Source organism: Octopus sinensis, linkage group LG24, assembly GCF_006345805.1.
Source record: "Octopus sinensis linkage group LG24, ASM634580v1, whole genome shotgun sequence".
Taxonomy (NCBI): Eukaryota; Metazoa; Mollusca; class Cephalopoda; order Octopoda; family Octopodidae; genus Octopus; species Octopus sinensis.
Window position 1 is genome coordinate 12,767,378 of NC_043020.1, and position 17,105 is coordinate 12,784,482.

General features: G+C 40.9%; 1 protein-coding gene across 3 annotated transcripts in view; it reads left to right on the plus strand.

The window, feature by feature from the left end:
• The window catches only part of LOC115223940 (rho guanine nucleotide exchange factor 3-like), a 99,303-nt gene that overhangs the window by 57,725 nt on the left and 24,473 nt on the right, over positions 1-17,105 (plus strand). For all 3 annotated transcript variants that reach the window (XM_029794685.2, XM_029794686.2, XM_036512877.1), the window contains 3 exons: positions 4,596-4,772; positions 14,284-14,346; positions 15,175-15,271. In XM_029794685.2, the coding sequence (XP_029650545.1) occupies positions 4,596-4,772; positions 14,284-14,346; positions 15,175-15,271 (337 nt within the window). The remainder of the gene's footprint in view (positions 1-4,595; positions 4,773-14,283; positions 14,347-15,174; positions 15,272-17,105) is intronic.

Sequence of the window (17,105 nt, forward strand, 5' to 3'; positions counted from 1 at the left end):
AACTGTGAAAGCGCACAGTTCTATACAAGGATTTTCTTATTTTTGTCATAAACTAGGGGATGGCTACTGGCATTACGTTTAAGGATTATATAATGTACAAGTATAAAGAAAGAATTATAAAAAAAAAAAAAAGGAGTCATTATATTGAATGTCATTGATAATGTCAAGTGGAAATAGGGGGTGATGCAGTTCCGCAGAGCCTATACATGAGTCACCACTGACCCCGTCACTACCTTCCTTCAGCCATAAGACCCGTGTGCTTGTCCTTGTGAAAGTACTCAGAAGTTTGGGCATTCAACCAGGCCTTTTGTGTTACCCTTAAGGCTGGAAACTTTTCAGCACTCACTTGTGTGTGTGTGTATTATATATATATATATATATATATATATATAAAAGCACCATCTGAATGTGGCTGATGCCAGCACCACTTTGACTGCATGGGTTGGACGGTTCAACTGGGGTCTGAGAAGCCAGAAGGCTGCACCAGGCCCAGTCTGGTCTGGTCTGGCAGTGTTTCTACAGCTGGATGCCCTTCCTAACGCCAACCACTCCGTGAGTGTAGTGGGTGCTTTTTACGTGCTACCGGCACAGGTGCCAGACGAGGCTGGCAATCGGCCACGATTGTGGTCGTTGCCAGCCTCCGGTGGCATGTAAAAGGCACCCACTACACTCACGGAGTGGTTGGCGTTAGGAAGGGCATCCAGCCGTAGAAACACCTCCAGATCAGACTGGAGCCTGGTGCAGCCTCCTGGCTTCCAGACCTCGGTCGAACCGTCCAACCCATGCTAGCATGGAAAACGGACGATGGATGTGTAATGTCAGTGTTCATACTCGACAGAGTGTAAGTACTTTGAGAGAAAAGTTGGACCTAAGAAGCATCAGTTGTGGTGTGCAAGAGAGACGTTTGCGCTGGTATGGTCATGTGGCGAGAATGCATGAAGATAGTTGTGTGAAAAAGTGCCACACCCTAGTGGTTGAGGAAAACCTGGGACGAGGTGGTGAAGCACGACCTTCGAAATTTAGGTCTCACCGAGGAAATGACTAGAGACCGAGACCATTGGAAGTATGCCGTGCGTGAGAAGACCCGGCAGGACAGGTGAAGCCATAATCCTGTGGCCTCTACTTGGGATGTAGCCAGCCCACTTATGCATTCCTTTCCTTCTTGGGACACAAAACTCCACTTGTGAAGACCTGTTGAGGCAAGTGAAAATCAAAATCAAAATCGTAATCTATCAACATCAGTGGAATTTGTAGCTGTGATACCAATGCCGGTGGCACGTAAGAGAACCATCCGCCAGTGCCGCCCTGACTGGCTTCCGTGCCGGTGGCAAATAAAAAGCACCATCCGATCGTGGCCGTTTGCCAGCCTCGTCTGGCACCTGTGCCGGTAGCACGTAAAAAGCACCCACTACACTCACGGAGTGGTTGGCGTTAGGAAGGGCATCCAGCTGTAGAAACACTACCAGACTGGGCCTGGTGCAGCCTTCTGGCTTCCCAGACCCCAGTTGAACCATCCAACCCATGCTAGCATGGAAAGCGGACGTTAAACGATGATGATGATGATATATATATATATACACATATATATATATACACTTGTGAAGGGCGGCGAGCTGGCAGAATCGTTAGCACGCCGGGCGAAATTCGTAGCCGTATTTCATCTGTCGGTACATTCTGAGTTCAAATTCCGCCGAGGTCGACTTTGCCTTTCATCCTTTCGGGGTCGATAAATTAAGTACCAGTTTCGCACTGGGGTCGATGTAATCGACTTAATCTCTTTGTTTGTCTCCTCTGTGTGTAGCCCCTTGTGGGTAGTAAAGAAATATATATATATATACACATACACCTATTCAAATTTTTAAAGTTGTGAAGTTTAATGTCTGTTGTCTGGTTTGACCAGGGCTGGTAAGCTGAGAGGGTACTGGAAAGTTCCTGGCTTTAAGGGTTTCACAAAAGGTTGGGGGCCCAACCTTCTGAGATCTTTTACAGGGCTTTAAAGAACCTGAAGAACTGCTGCAATAAGTATGTGAATCTGAGAGGGGAACATGTTAAATAAAATCATAACTTCTGTATTTTCTTATACCCAAAGCCAGGAAATTTTCATCACCCATTGGAATGTGTGTTTGTGTGTATATAAATACTAGCAGTATCGCCCGGCGTTGCTCGGGTTTGTAAGGGAAATAACTATATAAGCATTTTTAGAGAGTTATAGCCAAAAAATAGCAAAAAAATGCATTAAAAATGGAAAAAAAATGATGGTAAAATTTTTTTTAAATCGTTGACTCATCAGACATTTTTAGAGAGTTACTTCCCTTATATAATAGCGAGAAAAATGCATTAAAATGGAAAAAAATTTTTTTTTTAAATCGTAGACTCACCATAGACGCGCGCTAATACCCAGAAGGGCTCGATATGAATCACGACTATAAGATACCCGAATTTGGTTAAACTGCACCGCAAAATGTGGGAGTAGTTAGGAATCTAAATCGAAGGAGACAGACACACAACTTCACTTTTATATATAAAGATTCTGCTCTAACCCCTTTTTCTCATGTTTTTAACCACACCTAGCATAAAGCTGCTTACCTTGGAGTCTTGTTTGTTTTGTTTATTCCTTTGCGAGCCATGCCTGGCTCATAAGGGCCGGTTTCCCGGTTTCTTGGCGTATAGGTTCCCCCACCTGAAACGGGACGCCGGTTCGTCACAGGTGAGCTGCAAGATGCAGGTGGAAAGAGCGAGAGAAAGTTGTGGCGAAAGAGTCGGCAGAAGTTTCGCCATTACCTTCTGCCGGAGCTGCGTGGAGCTTAGGTGTTTTTGCGCATAAACACACACATCGCCCGGTCTGAGATTCGAACCCGCGATCCCTCGACTGCGGGGTCTGCTGCTCTAACCACTAGGCCATGTGCCTCCACCCTTGGAGTCTTGCAAGTGACATGATAACTTTGCTAGTGCTGGTGCCAAGAAGGAAAAGCATCAAGTACATGATTTAAAGTGGTTGGTATTTTGAAGGTCATTCAAGCATAGGAAGCACTCTGTCGGTTACGACGACGAGGGTTCCGGTTGATCCGAATCAACGGAACAGCCTGCTCGTGAAATTAACGTGTAAGTGGCTGAGCACTCCACAGACACGTGTACCCTTAACGTAGTTCTCGGGGATATTCAGCGTGACACAGAGAGTGACAAGGCCGGCCCTTTGAAATACAGGTACAAGAGAAACAGGAAGAAAGAGCGAGAGAAAGTTGTGGTGAAAGAGTACAGCAGGGATCACCACCATCCCCTGCCGGAGCCTCGTGGAGCTTTAGGTGTTTTCGCTCAATAAACACTCACAACGCCCGGTCTGGGAATCGAAACCGCGATCCTATGACCGCGAGTCCACTGCCCTAACCACTGGGCCATTGCGCCTCCACATTCAAGCATAGAAACCATGCATGAGTAAGACATTGGAGTTTGTTACTGTCCTCCAACCTGTCAGGTCCTGTTTAACCGTCCAACGCATGCCAATACGGAAGATGGACCCTAAAAGATGATGATGATGATGATGTGACATCTTCTTTTCCTGACTTTGCCATAGAGGGGGAGATTTCTGTAACTTTCTCTTCTCTCTCTTTACTCTTTTACTTGTTTCAGTCATTTGACTGTGGCCATGCTGGAGCACCGCCTTTAGTCGAGCAAATCGACCCCGGGACTTATTCTTTGTAAGCCCAGTACTTATTCTATCGGTCTCTTTTGCCAAACCGCTAAATGATGGGGACGTAAACACACCAGCATCGGTTGTCAAGCAATGCTAGGGGGACAAACACGGACACACAAACATACACACACATACATACATATATATATATACATATATACGACAGGCTTCTTTCAGTTTCCGTCTACCAAATCCACTCACAAGGCATAGGTCGGCCCGGGGCTATAGCAGAAGGCACTTGCCCAAGGTGCCACGCAGTGGGACTGAACCCGGAACCATGTGGTTGGTTAGCAAGCTACTTACCACACAGCCACTCCTGCGCCTCTATGTCTACTTCAGCACCCATTCTAGAAATGTCTGTGTCGGAAAATCCATGCTTCACAGTGATTAATAGTTCCAGCTTGGGCAGGGATTCTTGGGATCCAACTTGGGACTGACCGATATGGGTACATTGGGTACAGGCTCATGCATGTGGATGGTCACTCACATACATTCTCTCTGTCTGTGTGTCTCTTTCTCTCTCTCTCTCTCTCTGTCTTTCTCTCTCTCTCAAATGTAAAGACAATTTTGTTTATAGAATGAGAAAAGGAGGGAAGAATTAAACTCACTAAAGTGTTTCCATTGTTGTTAATTTGTTTGTTTTCGTGTCTTCTGTCTCTCTGGTGCCATTAATCTTCACTTCCAATCATTTCTGTATTCTTTATCCGTTTATCATTCTCTTCATTAATCATCATTAATTGTTGTGTCGCCAAAGACTGGAGTCTAAGATCTGCTACTACATTCCCTCCACAGAACTAGTTCTCATTCTTTTTTTTTTTTTCTTTTTATTTGTCTGTTACTTTTGCAAAAAAAAAAAAAATAATAATTTGTTGCTGCTGACCTCTGCCTTTATTGTATCTTACAGAAATCTTTAAATTTTAAAGTACCATCAACAGCCTCCCCTAGTCTGAAGATGGGCTCTGCTGCATACAAACTACCTTTACCAGTAGCTGCCAAATCTCGACTTGACCGGTCTTGGAGTGAATCTGTGAAATCTGAAAGGATTACTGATTTGTCTGTTCAAGAAATTAAGCGCCAAGAGGTAATCTTCCTGACTACTATTTTTGCCTTTTGTTTATTTTAACCCTTTAGTGTTTAAACTGGCCATATCTGGCCCAAATATTCTACATGTTTTATATTCAAACTGGCGATATCCAGCCTCTTACATCTAACCTACATTAACATTCTAAAAATAGACAATCACATCATTGAAACCTCAAAGATCTAAGATAATGCTTGATTAATTCAAAACAATTTGAGTGAAAAAGTATTACATTTAACAGAGTAATCTGAACACCAAAGGGTTAAACCATTTATTGAATTTAGTGCATAATGAGGAGATTGTTGTTATTTGTTCCGGGTGCTCAGGTAATTTCACTTTTTACTTTCTACCCTCACCTTCTACCCTACCTCCTCTCTAACCATTCCTACTCCATTCACCACCATATTTGGTAGTTATTTACTGTTTATTTATTAATAATGGCTATGCTCTTCTTCCTTTCATCTCTGCTTGTAGCTCCGTATTTTCAACAGGTCGGATCTTTGTCTGATCGTTTTAATGAACATTGATGTAAATATTTAGTTGTCTGGAAAGTTCGTGCCGATTTATTGTAGCTTACCTTTCGACTTATTTTAGAACATGGTCGAGTCCATAAAATAGGATTTGACTACACCTCCAAGGTGCCGCGCAGTGGGACTGAACCTGGAGCCATGTGGTTTGTAAGCAAGCTACTTACCACACAGCCACTCCGGCACTAATATATATATATATATATATATATATATATATAATATATATATATATTATATATATATATTGAAAGAAAGAAAATGGAGAATTATGGATGAATAAATAATTTATTTGTATGATATAAAGATGTTGAAATTCTTTTATAAAAACAATACGAATAAATTATGAGTTGTAAGGCTCTGAAAGAAAGGTAAAATGCCAAAAAACCACATATATGTTTTGATTCATTTTCTCCTTATATGATAGTAATTAACCAATGGAATGTTTTGGATTATTTAATCCCTAATGTGGAACTAACATCCTCGAATTGACTATATTTATAGTAGCTTACCTTTCGACTTATTTTAGAACATGGTTGAGTCCATAAAATAGGATTTTATGAACAGTTTAAGCTATCTTTTCGTGGAAGAAGGTTTATGTTCCTGTAACCTATGTTAATTCTGTAACCCTTTAAAATGGAAGATAAGAAAGTTCATTTTCGGCACTTCATGCTTTGGGAACAAGACAAAAATTGCTGCAGCTCGGCTGGGATGTGTTACCCCACCCTCCATATTCACCAGATATTGCTCCTTCGGATTTCCACTTATTCAGGTCTCTGCAGAATGGTAAAAATTTCAATTCTTTGGATGACATAAAAAGATACCTTGATGAATTCTTTGCCATGAAACCACCTCAGTTCTGGGAAGAGGGTATTTTCAAGTTAAAGGAAAGATGGAGATGCATTGTGCAACAAAATGGTTCATATTTGGTTGATTAAAAATGTAATGGCAAGTATTTATTGACCTTTTTCTTTCCTTTGAAAATCGGCACGAACTTTCCGGACAACCCAATATTTTTAACCCTTTAGTGTTCAGATTAATCTGTTAAATGTAATACTTTTTTCACTCAAATTATTTTCAATTAATCATACATTATCTTACAGCTTTGAAATTTCAATGGTGTGATAGTTTATTCTTAGAATGTCAATGTAGGTTAGGTGTGAGAGGCTAAATATGGCCAGTTTGAATGTAAAACATGTAGAATATTTGGGCCGGATATGGCCGGCTTAAACACCAAAGGGTTAAATGAAAATTTTACCCCACCAAAAAAAAAAAAATAATAAAAAGTAAAAATAATAAACGTAAACTAAGAACATGTTTTATTTATTGCCTATTTTTTTAAAGATAAAAATTTACCTCAACAAACAAACTTTATCTGACCCATGCAAACATGGAAAAACGGATGTGAAGCTGATGATGATCAACTGCCTCAGCATGCAGACTATTCCGTCACATGTTATGCTTATTCATTCACATTGATTGAATTACTCATGCATTATCTCGTTGCTTTTGATGATGTCATTGTTTATGCTTTGAACAACATTGTTCGGTAGGTGTGAGAGGCCACATTTGGCCGGTTTGAGAATAAAACAGGCAGAAAGCTTTGGGCTGGATTTGGCCATTTGAAACACTAAAGGATCTTAAATTCTGTTGTTTCATTCCTCCTGTCCCTGGGTCTGACTTTGTTCCTGTAATATATGTTCCTTTACTACCCACAAGGGGCTAAACACAGAGGGGACTAACAAGGACAGACAAACGGATTAAGTTGTTTACATCTACCCCAGTGCGTAACTGGTACTTAATTTATCGAACTCAGTACATAGCGGCAGACGAAAAACTGCTAAGTATTTCACCTGGCATACTAATGATTCTGCCAGCTCGTGGCCTTTCTACCTCTTTCTATCTCTATCTCCCTCTTTCTATATGTTTCTTTACTACCCACAAGGGGCTAAACACAGAGGGGACAAACAAGGACAGACAAACGGATTAAGTTGTTTACATCTACCCTAGTGCGTAACTGGTACTTAATTTATCGAACTCAGTACATAGCGGCAGACGAAAAACCGCTATGTATTTCACCTGGCATACTAATGATTCTGCCAGCTCGTGGCCTTTCTATCTTTCTATCTCTTTCTATCTCTATCTCTCTATATCCCTCTTTCTATATGTTTCTTTACTACCCACAAGGGGCTAAACACAGAGGGGACAAACAAGGACAGACAAACGGATTAAGTTGTTTACATCTACCCCAGTGCGTAACTGGTACTTAATTTATCAACCCTGATAAGATGAAAGGCAAAGTCGACCTCGGCGGAATTTGAACTCAGAACGTAATGGCAGACGAAATACGGCTACGCATTTCGCCCGGCATGCTAACGTTTCTGCCAGCTCGCCAGAAAAGGCAGTGCATAGAGTATTTGATATGGTTGAATCAATGATCCAAATAAAGAGAAGTGACAAGTACTTGCATCACATCTGATTGGTTGGTATGTAGATTATTAACAGGTGAGTGTGTGTGTGTGTGTCTAGTAGTGGATATACAACATTTTATGCTAGGCTTTGGCTGTCTAATTACGGAGATGTACTTGCATAGCAAGCGATTTGATCTGAGATCGTGTGCTGAAACGAAAACAATTGCAGCGTGGAAGGTGTTTGTAAGACATTTAAGAAACACACAAAAGCCGTTCGATTCACTTCAACATTTAAGTTTAATTTGTCAAAATATTTTCGTCGATTTGAGACCGCGACCTGTTCACTGACAAAATTCCATGCTGCATATATATATATATATATTATATATATATATATATACATATACATAAACCCAGAGTAACCTGATAAACCAATCTTCCCCAGTAATATATATATATATTACGGAGATGTACTTGCATAGCAAGTGATTTGATCTGAGATCGTGTGCTGAAACGAAAACAATTGCAGCGTGGAAGGTGTTTGTAAGCCATTTAAGAAACACACAAAAGCCTTTCGTTTCACTTCAACATTTAAGTTTAATTTGTCAAAATATTTTTGTCGCTTTGAGACCGCGACCTGTTCACTGACAAAATTCCATGCTGCATATATATATATATATACATAAACCCAGAGTAACCTGATAAACCAATCTTCCCCAGTAATATATATATATATATATATATATATATTACGGAGATGTACTTGCATAGCAAGTGATTTGATCTGAGATCGTGTGCTGAAACGAAAACAATTGCAGCGTGGAAGGTGTTTGTAAGCCGTTTAAGAAACACACAAAAGCCTTTCGTTTCACTTCAACATTTAAGTTTAATTTGTCAAAATATTTTCGTCGCTTTAAGACCGCGACCTGTTCACTGACAAAAATCCGTGCTGCTTTACATTAAATCCTTGACATTCACTATCTTCTAAGACTGTGCTATATCTACAATTAACCCTTTAACTTTATCAAATGTTATGTTTACTTATCCTCATTATTCATGCATTATTTTATAGAGTTGAGATTTTGATGGGTTTTTTTTAAGAATGACTACATAGGGTAGGTGTGAGAGGCCAGATCTGGCCAGTTTGAATGTAAAACAGGTAGAATATTTGGGCCAGATACAACCTGTTTAAATGCTAAAGAGTTAAAACATTCAGCTGATCTCGTTAAACTTTAATTAGAGAGCAACTGACTGGGTATATTTTTGGCATTGAGCAGCGGACGCACTGTAGCAGCGGACGCACTGTAGCAGCGGACGCACTGTAGCAGCGGACCGAGATATGAGATGCATTGCTGTACTCGAGAAGCCCACCACAACAGAATTGAGGTCCTAAAACCAAGGTGCCATGTGAAAAGTATTGGTATTGGTGTGGGTGATGGTGCCACATGAAAAGCACTGGTGCTGGTGCCACGTAAAAAGCACTGCTGGTGCCACATAAAAAGCACTGCTGGTGCCACATAAAAAGCACTGCTGGTGCCACATAAAAAGCACTGCTGGTGCCACATAAAAAGCACTGCTGATGCCACGTAAAAAGCACTGCTGGTGCCACATAAAAAGCACTGCTGGTGCCACATAAAAAGCACTGCTGATGCCACGTAAAAAGCACTGCTGGTGCCACATAAAAAGCACTGCTGGTGCCACATAAAAAGCACTGCTGATGCCACGTAAAAAGCACTGCTGGTGCCACATGAAAAGCACTGCTGGTGCCACATAAAAAGCACAGCTGGTGCCGCGTGAAAAGCACTGCTGGTTCCACATGAAAAGCACTGCTGGTGCCACGTAAAAAGCACTGCTGGTGCCACGTAAAAAGCACTGCTGGTGCCACATGAAAAGCACTGCTAGTGCCATGTAAAAAGCACTGCTAGTGCCACGTAAAAAGCACTGCTAGTGCCACGTAAAAAGCACTGCTGGTGCCACATGACAAGCACTGCTGGTGCCACATAAAAAGCACTGCTGGTGCCACATAAAAAGCACTGCTAGTGCCACGTAAAAAGCACTGCTAGTGCCACGTAAAAAGCACTGCTGGTGCCACATAAAAAGCACTGCTGATGCCACGTAAAAAGCACTGCTGGTGCCACGTAAAAAGCACTGCTGGTGCCACATGAAAAGCACTGCTGGTGCCACATGAAAAGCACTGCTGGTTCCACATGAAAAGCACTGCTGGTTCCACATGAAAAGCACTGCTGGTTCCACATGAAAAGCACTGCTGGTTCCACATGAAAAGCACTGCTGGTTCCACATGAAAAGCACTGCTGGTTCCACATGAAAAGCACTGCTGGTTCCACATGAAAAGCACTGCTGGTTCCACATGAAAAGCACTGCTGGTTCCACATGAAAAGCACTGCTGGTTCCACATGAAAAGCACTGCTGGTTCCACATGAAAAGCACTGCTGGTTCCACATGAAAAGCACTGCTGGTTCCACATGAAAAGCACTGCTGGTGCCACATGAAAAGCACTGCTGGTGCCGCATGAAAAGCATTGCTGGTGCCACGTAAAAAGCACTGCTGGTGCCACATAAAAAGCACTGCTGATGCCACGTAAAAAGCACCCAGTACACTGTGGGGTGATTGGCATTAGGGAGGACATCAAGCTGTAGAAACCAGGCCAAAACAGATTAACCCCTTACCCAACAATTATTTTGAAAATAAATGTATTTTTTCAGACATATTTTTTAATTGTATAAAGTGAGCGAATATACTCGTATATTTCAAAAAAGAGTTTATAATAGACGAAGGAACTTGTTTGCTGTCGATTTTGGCGAGTCTATCTTTTGACGAGTTAACTCGCCAGAGATAGAAAAAAACGATTTCGGTCAAAACGCATATATTCATTTCTGCCGGGTAAGGGGTTAAGGAACCTAGTGTGGCTCCTGGCCTTATCAGTCCTTGTCAAGCTGTCCAACCCATGCAAGCATGGAAATCCAACGTTAAATGTTGATGATGATAAGAGTGGTGATCTTGTCAATAATGCTTGCCAATGGACATTTTGGCCTCTTTTGAATGTTTCCTTATTGTTTCTTGAATTTTGGTTATTTATTGTAAATTAACATTTTTTTTTTATTATTTAAAACTTTTTTTAAATGTGTAATAAGAAATAAGGCCTAGGTAAGGGAGAGATGAGTAGATCAGTGGTTCCCAAACTTTTTAGAGTCGTGACCCACTATTTATCACACCAGTTTATGACGACCCACTTATTAGTCTTGAACTATCTCGATAGACAGCAGTTAATCAAAGCTAATGCGTAATTTAACAACTTTTTGCGACCCACTAAGATTCCGTTCACAACCCATCTGTGGGCCGCAACTCATAGTTTGGGAACCACTGGTGTAGATGATATGGAAAGAGGGACTTGGTTTGAAGAAAGAGAGAGAGAGAGAGAGCCAGCTCCATTTATGTTACATTCTCCTTGGAGTTCTGAGTTCCAATTCCACTGTAGTCAAATGCTAGTGTTGATCAAATGGACCGAATCCTTCTTGAAGGATTTGACTGGGCGAGTAAGGTGGATCTGGGCTCAATCTCACTGTGCGGCCCCTTTTGACCTCATTGCCTTGTGAAGAGGATTTGGTAAACACAAACTGGGCAACAGTTCATCTCTTTCTTTCTTTCTTTCTCTCTCATTCTTTCTCTCTCTCTCTGCTCTTCCTCTACTCTTTCTCTCTCTGCTCCCTTCCCCTCCGTCTCTCTCTCTCTCTCTCTCTCTCTCAGCCCACCCAAGCTCATGTTTTCTATGACTGTATCCTCAACTCATCTATAGTCAGCATAGGATAAAGGACAGGTGTAAAAAAATAGTTTTCTGAATGGAGTCTCTTGCATCCGGTCATCTTCGACTGTCCCTTGTCACACTTGTCATCAGAAATCCATATCTCTCTCTCTCTCTCTCTCTCTCTCTCTCTCTCTCTCTCTCTCTCTCTCTCTCTCTTTTCTTCCATATGCTTTCCCTTTGCCTCCTTCCTTCTACCCATCTTTCGTAATTCTTCTTTCTCATCTATTCTCATTCCTTTAATCAATACACCTTTCTCTCCCTCCCTCCCCCCTCTCTCTCGTGTTTACCTTTATTCATCAATCTATATAGCTATATACTACCTGCCTACCTACCTGACTAGCTACAGTATATGCCTGTCTGTCAGTCCATAAAATCAGTTTATTTACTTCTTATGTAAGTATTGATAGCCCCCCCCCATCCCCACCCCGTTCTCTTTGTCTCCACATAGCAGTTTTTATCTAGTTCTCTATCTCAACAACTATTGGTACATTGTCGATAATGTCAATATGTTCATTGTACTTCATGCTGTTGTCATTCCTATCTTCCTTGCAACTTCAACACTGCCCATCTGTGAGAGAGAGAGAGAGAGAGAGAGAGAGAGAGACTCTTTTACCCTTTAGAATTCAAATTATTTTGTCAAGTGTAATACTCTTCACTCTTTTACTCTTTTACTTGTTTCAGTCATTTGACTGCGGCCATGCTGGAGCACCGCCTTTAGTCGAGAAAATCGACCCCGGGACTTATTCATTGTAAGCCCAGTACTTATTCTATCGGTCTCTTTTGCCGAACCGCTAAGTGACGGGGACGTATACACACCAGCATCGGCTGTCAAGCAATGCTAGGGAGACAAACACAGACACGCAAACACATACACACACATATATATATATATACATATATACGACAGGCTTCTTTCAGTTTCCGTCTACCAAATCCACTCACAAGGCATTGGTCGGCCCGGGGCTATAGCAGAAGAGACTTGCCCAAGGTGCCACGCAGTGGGACTGAACCCGGAACCATGTGGTTGGTTAGCAAGCTACTTACCACACAGCCACTCCTGCGCTGCTTAATTCTTCATCATCATCGTCGTCGTTTAATGTCTGCTTTCCATGCTAGCATGGGTTGGATGATTTGACTGAGGACTGGTGAACCAGATGGCTGCACCAGGCTTCAAACTGATTATGGTTCCTGTCAGCACATATGTACAGTTATGTGCTTTGACTGCGGTAGTGTTCAGCTCCAATTTCTAGCAATATTGGTGTTTCTAACACCCTCAGTCATTTATAATGACGGTTATAGTTTTCCTTTTTGGTACACATTTCTTACTGCTACCTATAGTAATAATATATATATATATATATATGGGGGCGCAATGGCCTAGTGGTTAGGGCAGCGAACTCGCGGTCGTAGGATCGCGGTTTCGATTCCCAAACCGGGCGTTGTGAGTGTTTATTGAGCGAAAACACCTAAAAGCTCCACGAGGCTCCGGCAGTGGGTGGTGGCAATCCCTGCTGTACTCTTTCACCACTTGTTCTCCCACTCTTTCTTCTGTTGGCCTGCCCGCTTAGCCAGCGGGGTGGCGTCATTTGTATGCTAAAACAATGCAAACGCATTGTGACCAGCAATGTGTAACAACATCTGATGGTCTGGTCGGTCACGTGATCACGTGATATATATATATATGTATATATATATAATCATCATCATCGTATAACGTCCACTTTCCATGCTAGCATGGGTTGGACGATTTGACTGAGGACTGGCGAATCAGAAGGCTGCACCAGCCTCCAATCTGATCTGGCAGAGGTTCTACAACTGGATGCCCTTCCTAATACCAACCACTGTGAGAGTGTAGCGGGTGCTTTTACGTGCCACCAGTACGAGGGCCAGTGAGGCGGTACTGGCAATGGCCACGTTTCTTTTGAATTAATCATTCGTTATCCTAACTTTAAGATTTCAGTGATGGCAGGAAGGGCAGAGTGATTGAAGATGTTAATGATGTGGGGTTGTTTAGTTGTGAAGCACATTGGTTAACTTGTTTGCCATATCCGGCCAAAATATTCTACTTGCTTTATGTTCAAACCAGCCAGGTCCTACCTCTTACACCAACCCTACAATGTCATTCTAAAAATATACAATCACATCATTGAAATCTGAAAGCTACAAGATAAAACATGGTTAATTCCAAATGATGTGGATAAATGGGTATTAAATTTGAGAGTAATTTGAATGCTAAAGAGTTGATGGTAACGGGACCATTGTGAAGGTCAGTAGCCTTAATGGTTTGAAGAGACCAGAGATGTTTTCGCACTTGGCATGTGTGGGATGTTGGAGAGCCTGGTGGATGGAAAGAGAAAGTTCTGGAGGTGATTGCAAAGTAGGCAGCAAAAGGAAACGTTTTCTCCGTAGCAGTCCTGCTTACAGGGGGTACTGGTTGGGAAGTAAGGATAAGGGTACCGCAGAGTTGTTAGTGATTCTTTTGGCAAGGAACCAAAACAACCAACTGCAGTTTGGGAGACAAGAATATGACAGAGGAATTGGTAGAAATGCTTCGGTGCTTGCATCTGTGATATGACCGTTGTTCTCCCTTTCTCTCTTTGTCTCTCCTCTTTTCCTCCTACTCTCCTCGATGCCCCCCCTTCCTCTCCCCCCTCTCATTTTTATGTCTCAAACACATGGGAATGTTTTTGAATTATTTTTTTTTATCTTTTCTTTTCACTCTTTGTAATTCTAAATGTTTGCATCTCCAGGCTATTTTTGAGCTTTACCAAGGAGAACTGGATCTAATACAAGATCTTGGAGTAGTAAAAACGGTAAGTCTTTATTAACCATTTCTTGCTTTTATTTTCTTTTCTTTCCTCATTCACAGAAATCTAAACTTAACTACAAGACTTACAAGAATGGTTAAAAAAGCCCCAGCATGGCCACAGCTCGTGAACTGAAACTAGATAAAATTTTTTAAAAAAATAAATAAAATAAAATAAATAAAAATAGCAACCAAAATCAATATTTGATGCTGAAAATGTTACCAAATGGTGGGTGTGGTCTTGTACTTGGTGCCATGCTGGAGCATACTCATTAGTGATTATTTCAGCTTCAATAAATCCTGTTTCCCTCGAGTACTGTTGTATACTGTTGTTGATACACATGAGGTGGCAGTTGTTGATGTAGACATCGTTATTTTTTAAAATTCTATGTAATTTTTGGTCAGTTCTAATCTGCATAAATACAACTGATTAACCCTTTCGTTACCAACCCGGCTGAAACCGGCTCTGGCTCTGGATACAAATGTCTTATTTTCATAAGTTTTGAATAAAAATCTTCCACCAAACCTTAGTCATAATTTATGTTCCTAACACTAGCTGAATGATAACTAAATTATTTTACTAAATTCTTTGTTATATTTAAAGTAATTGAAAGAAACACAGAGCCTCTCAAAATAAATACAGTAACAAAAGGGTTAAAGAATTGTTTTACCCAGTGTGAACCCTTTTGTTTATTGTGGGACTTTTCTTCTCTCTCATGTAAAATCCATCTTCTAATTCCCCTCTTCACTAGTTTACACTCATAATTTCCCTACAATCTCCCTCTCTTGTTTAATCCAGTTCACCTTTTTTCATATTTATTTCCTTCATTTCCAGACCTACCATGATTCTATGAAAAAATTACATTTATTAAGTAATGAGGAGTTACAAAAAATATTTGGATTTCTGGACTCTCTGATACCAATCCACCAAGGTAAGGAATCTTGTATCATATTCATTTTTTTTTTCATGTTTAGAAATAGTCTGGTTTGTCAGAAAAAAACCATTGCTGTCTACCAGATTATTCTTGAGGTGGTGAGGTACAACAAGAACATTTGTGCGTATAGACCTTAACGCAGCACTTGGATTTACACTCGTGTTACCATATTCCTGTTGAGATATGCAAACCTTGTTTCAATTAATTTTTACCTTTTTCCCTGCCTGAAACATTTTCATAAGTTTGTCCCAAGAGCCCGTGCTTGTTTTCAGGCTTTTAACTCTTGTTTCATACGTCTGAGTAGTATAAAGTTTTCTTTTCATAAGTCTCGAGTTACTCTGGTGGTTGAAAAAAAATTGAAATATGTATCATATATGATTCATGGATGTGAAGTGTATCGTGTGTGAACATTGTGTGTGAACGTCGTGTGTGAACATTGTGTGTGAACATTGTGTGTGAACATTGTGTGTGAATATCGTGTGTGAACATTGTGCGTGAACGTCGCATGTGAACGTCGCATGTGAACGTCGTGTGTGAACATCGTGCGTGAACATCGTGCGTGAACATTGTGCGTGAACATCGTGCGTGATTAGAACAGGAAGTTTGTGTCATAGGGTCAAGGACAGTCTTGTTCAGGTTGGTACCAAAAGGTTTAACACCATCTCAATACCTTGGCTACTTGAACAGAATTCATTTCATCACAAGCAATCTAACCTAACTGGCTCTATATTGTCCTACAGATATTCAGCACTGCAGGAGATACACACCAAGAAGTAGTGTAGCTTAGGGAACTCAATCATGAAATCAGTTGTGTTGTCTTATTCATCGGTCGTTTGGAGCTCATATTGCACTGTAGTTCCAATATCTGCCGTTAGGTGTCGTTCTCACTCGTGATTCCTGCTTTGAATTCAGATTTTTTTACATCTGTTTATTTGCTACTTTCTCATTCTCTTTATTTTTTTTCCACCCCATGGCTTCTCAGAAAATTCATAGTGAATGTGCTAGGCATCATGCTATAACGCTAGAAGATAAACTGGCTATGATAAACTGCCATGTAAAAGGTGAAAAAGTGGTAGCAATTGCACAATCTTTTGGGATGAGTCGGACAACTGTATCGATAATTGTACATAATGACAAGATTTTAGCACATATCAAATCTGAAGACCACTGTCATCAATTAGAAAAGAGACAAAATCTTTGAAGAAATGGAAAATCTTCTTTCTCTTTGGATTGTTAGGTTGAATCGTCAGCGTGCTACTATTAGTCAAAAAATCATTCAAGAGAAAGTGTTGACTTTGTTTGAGGACCTGAAGAAAAAATATCCAGACGAGAAAGATGTAGAGTTCAAGGCAAGTCAAGGATGGTTCATGAGATTTAACCCTTTAGTGTTCACATTATTCTGCCAAAATTAATGCTTCTTCATCCAAATTGTTTTGAACTAATCATGAATTATCTTGGTGCTATGAGATTTTGATGAGGTAGCTGTTAATTTTTAAAACGATATTGTAGGGCTGGTGTAAGAGACCAGATCTGGCCAGTCTGAACATAAAACAGGCAGAATACTTTTGGCCGGATATGGCCGGTTTAAATGCTAAAGGGTTAAGGAGCGAAGAAGTTATCGCTCCATTAAGAAGCAAGGTGAAAGTGCATCAGCTGATGAACAAGCAGCAGCGGAATTTCTTAATGCATTAAAGAAAATCATCAAAGAAAATAGGTTTCTTCCCGAACAGATTTTTAATGTAGATGAAACTGGATTGTATTGGTAAAAATTACCAGACTGTTCATTCATTTCCAAGGAGGAGAAAACTATTTAGGCTACAAGGTCTCAAAA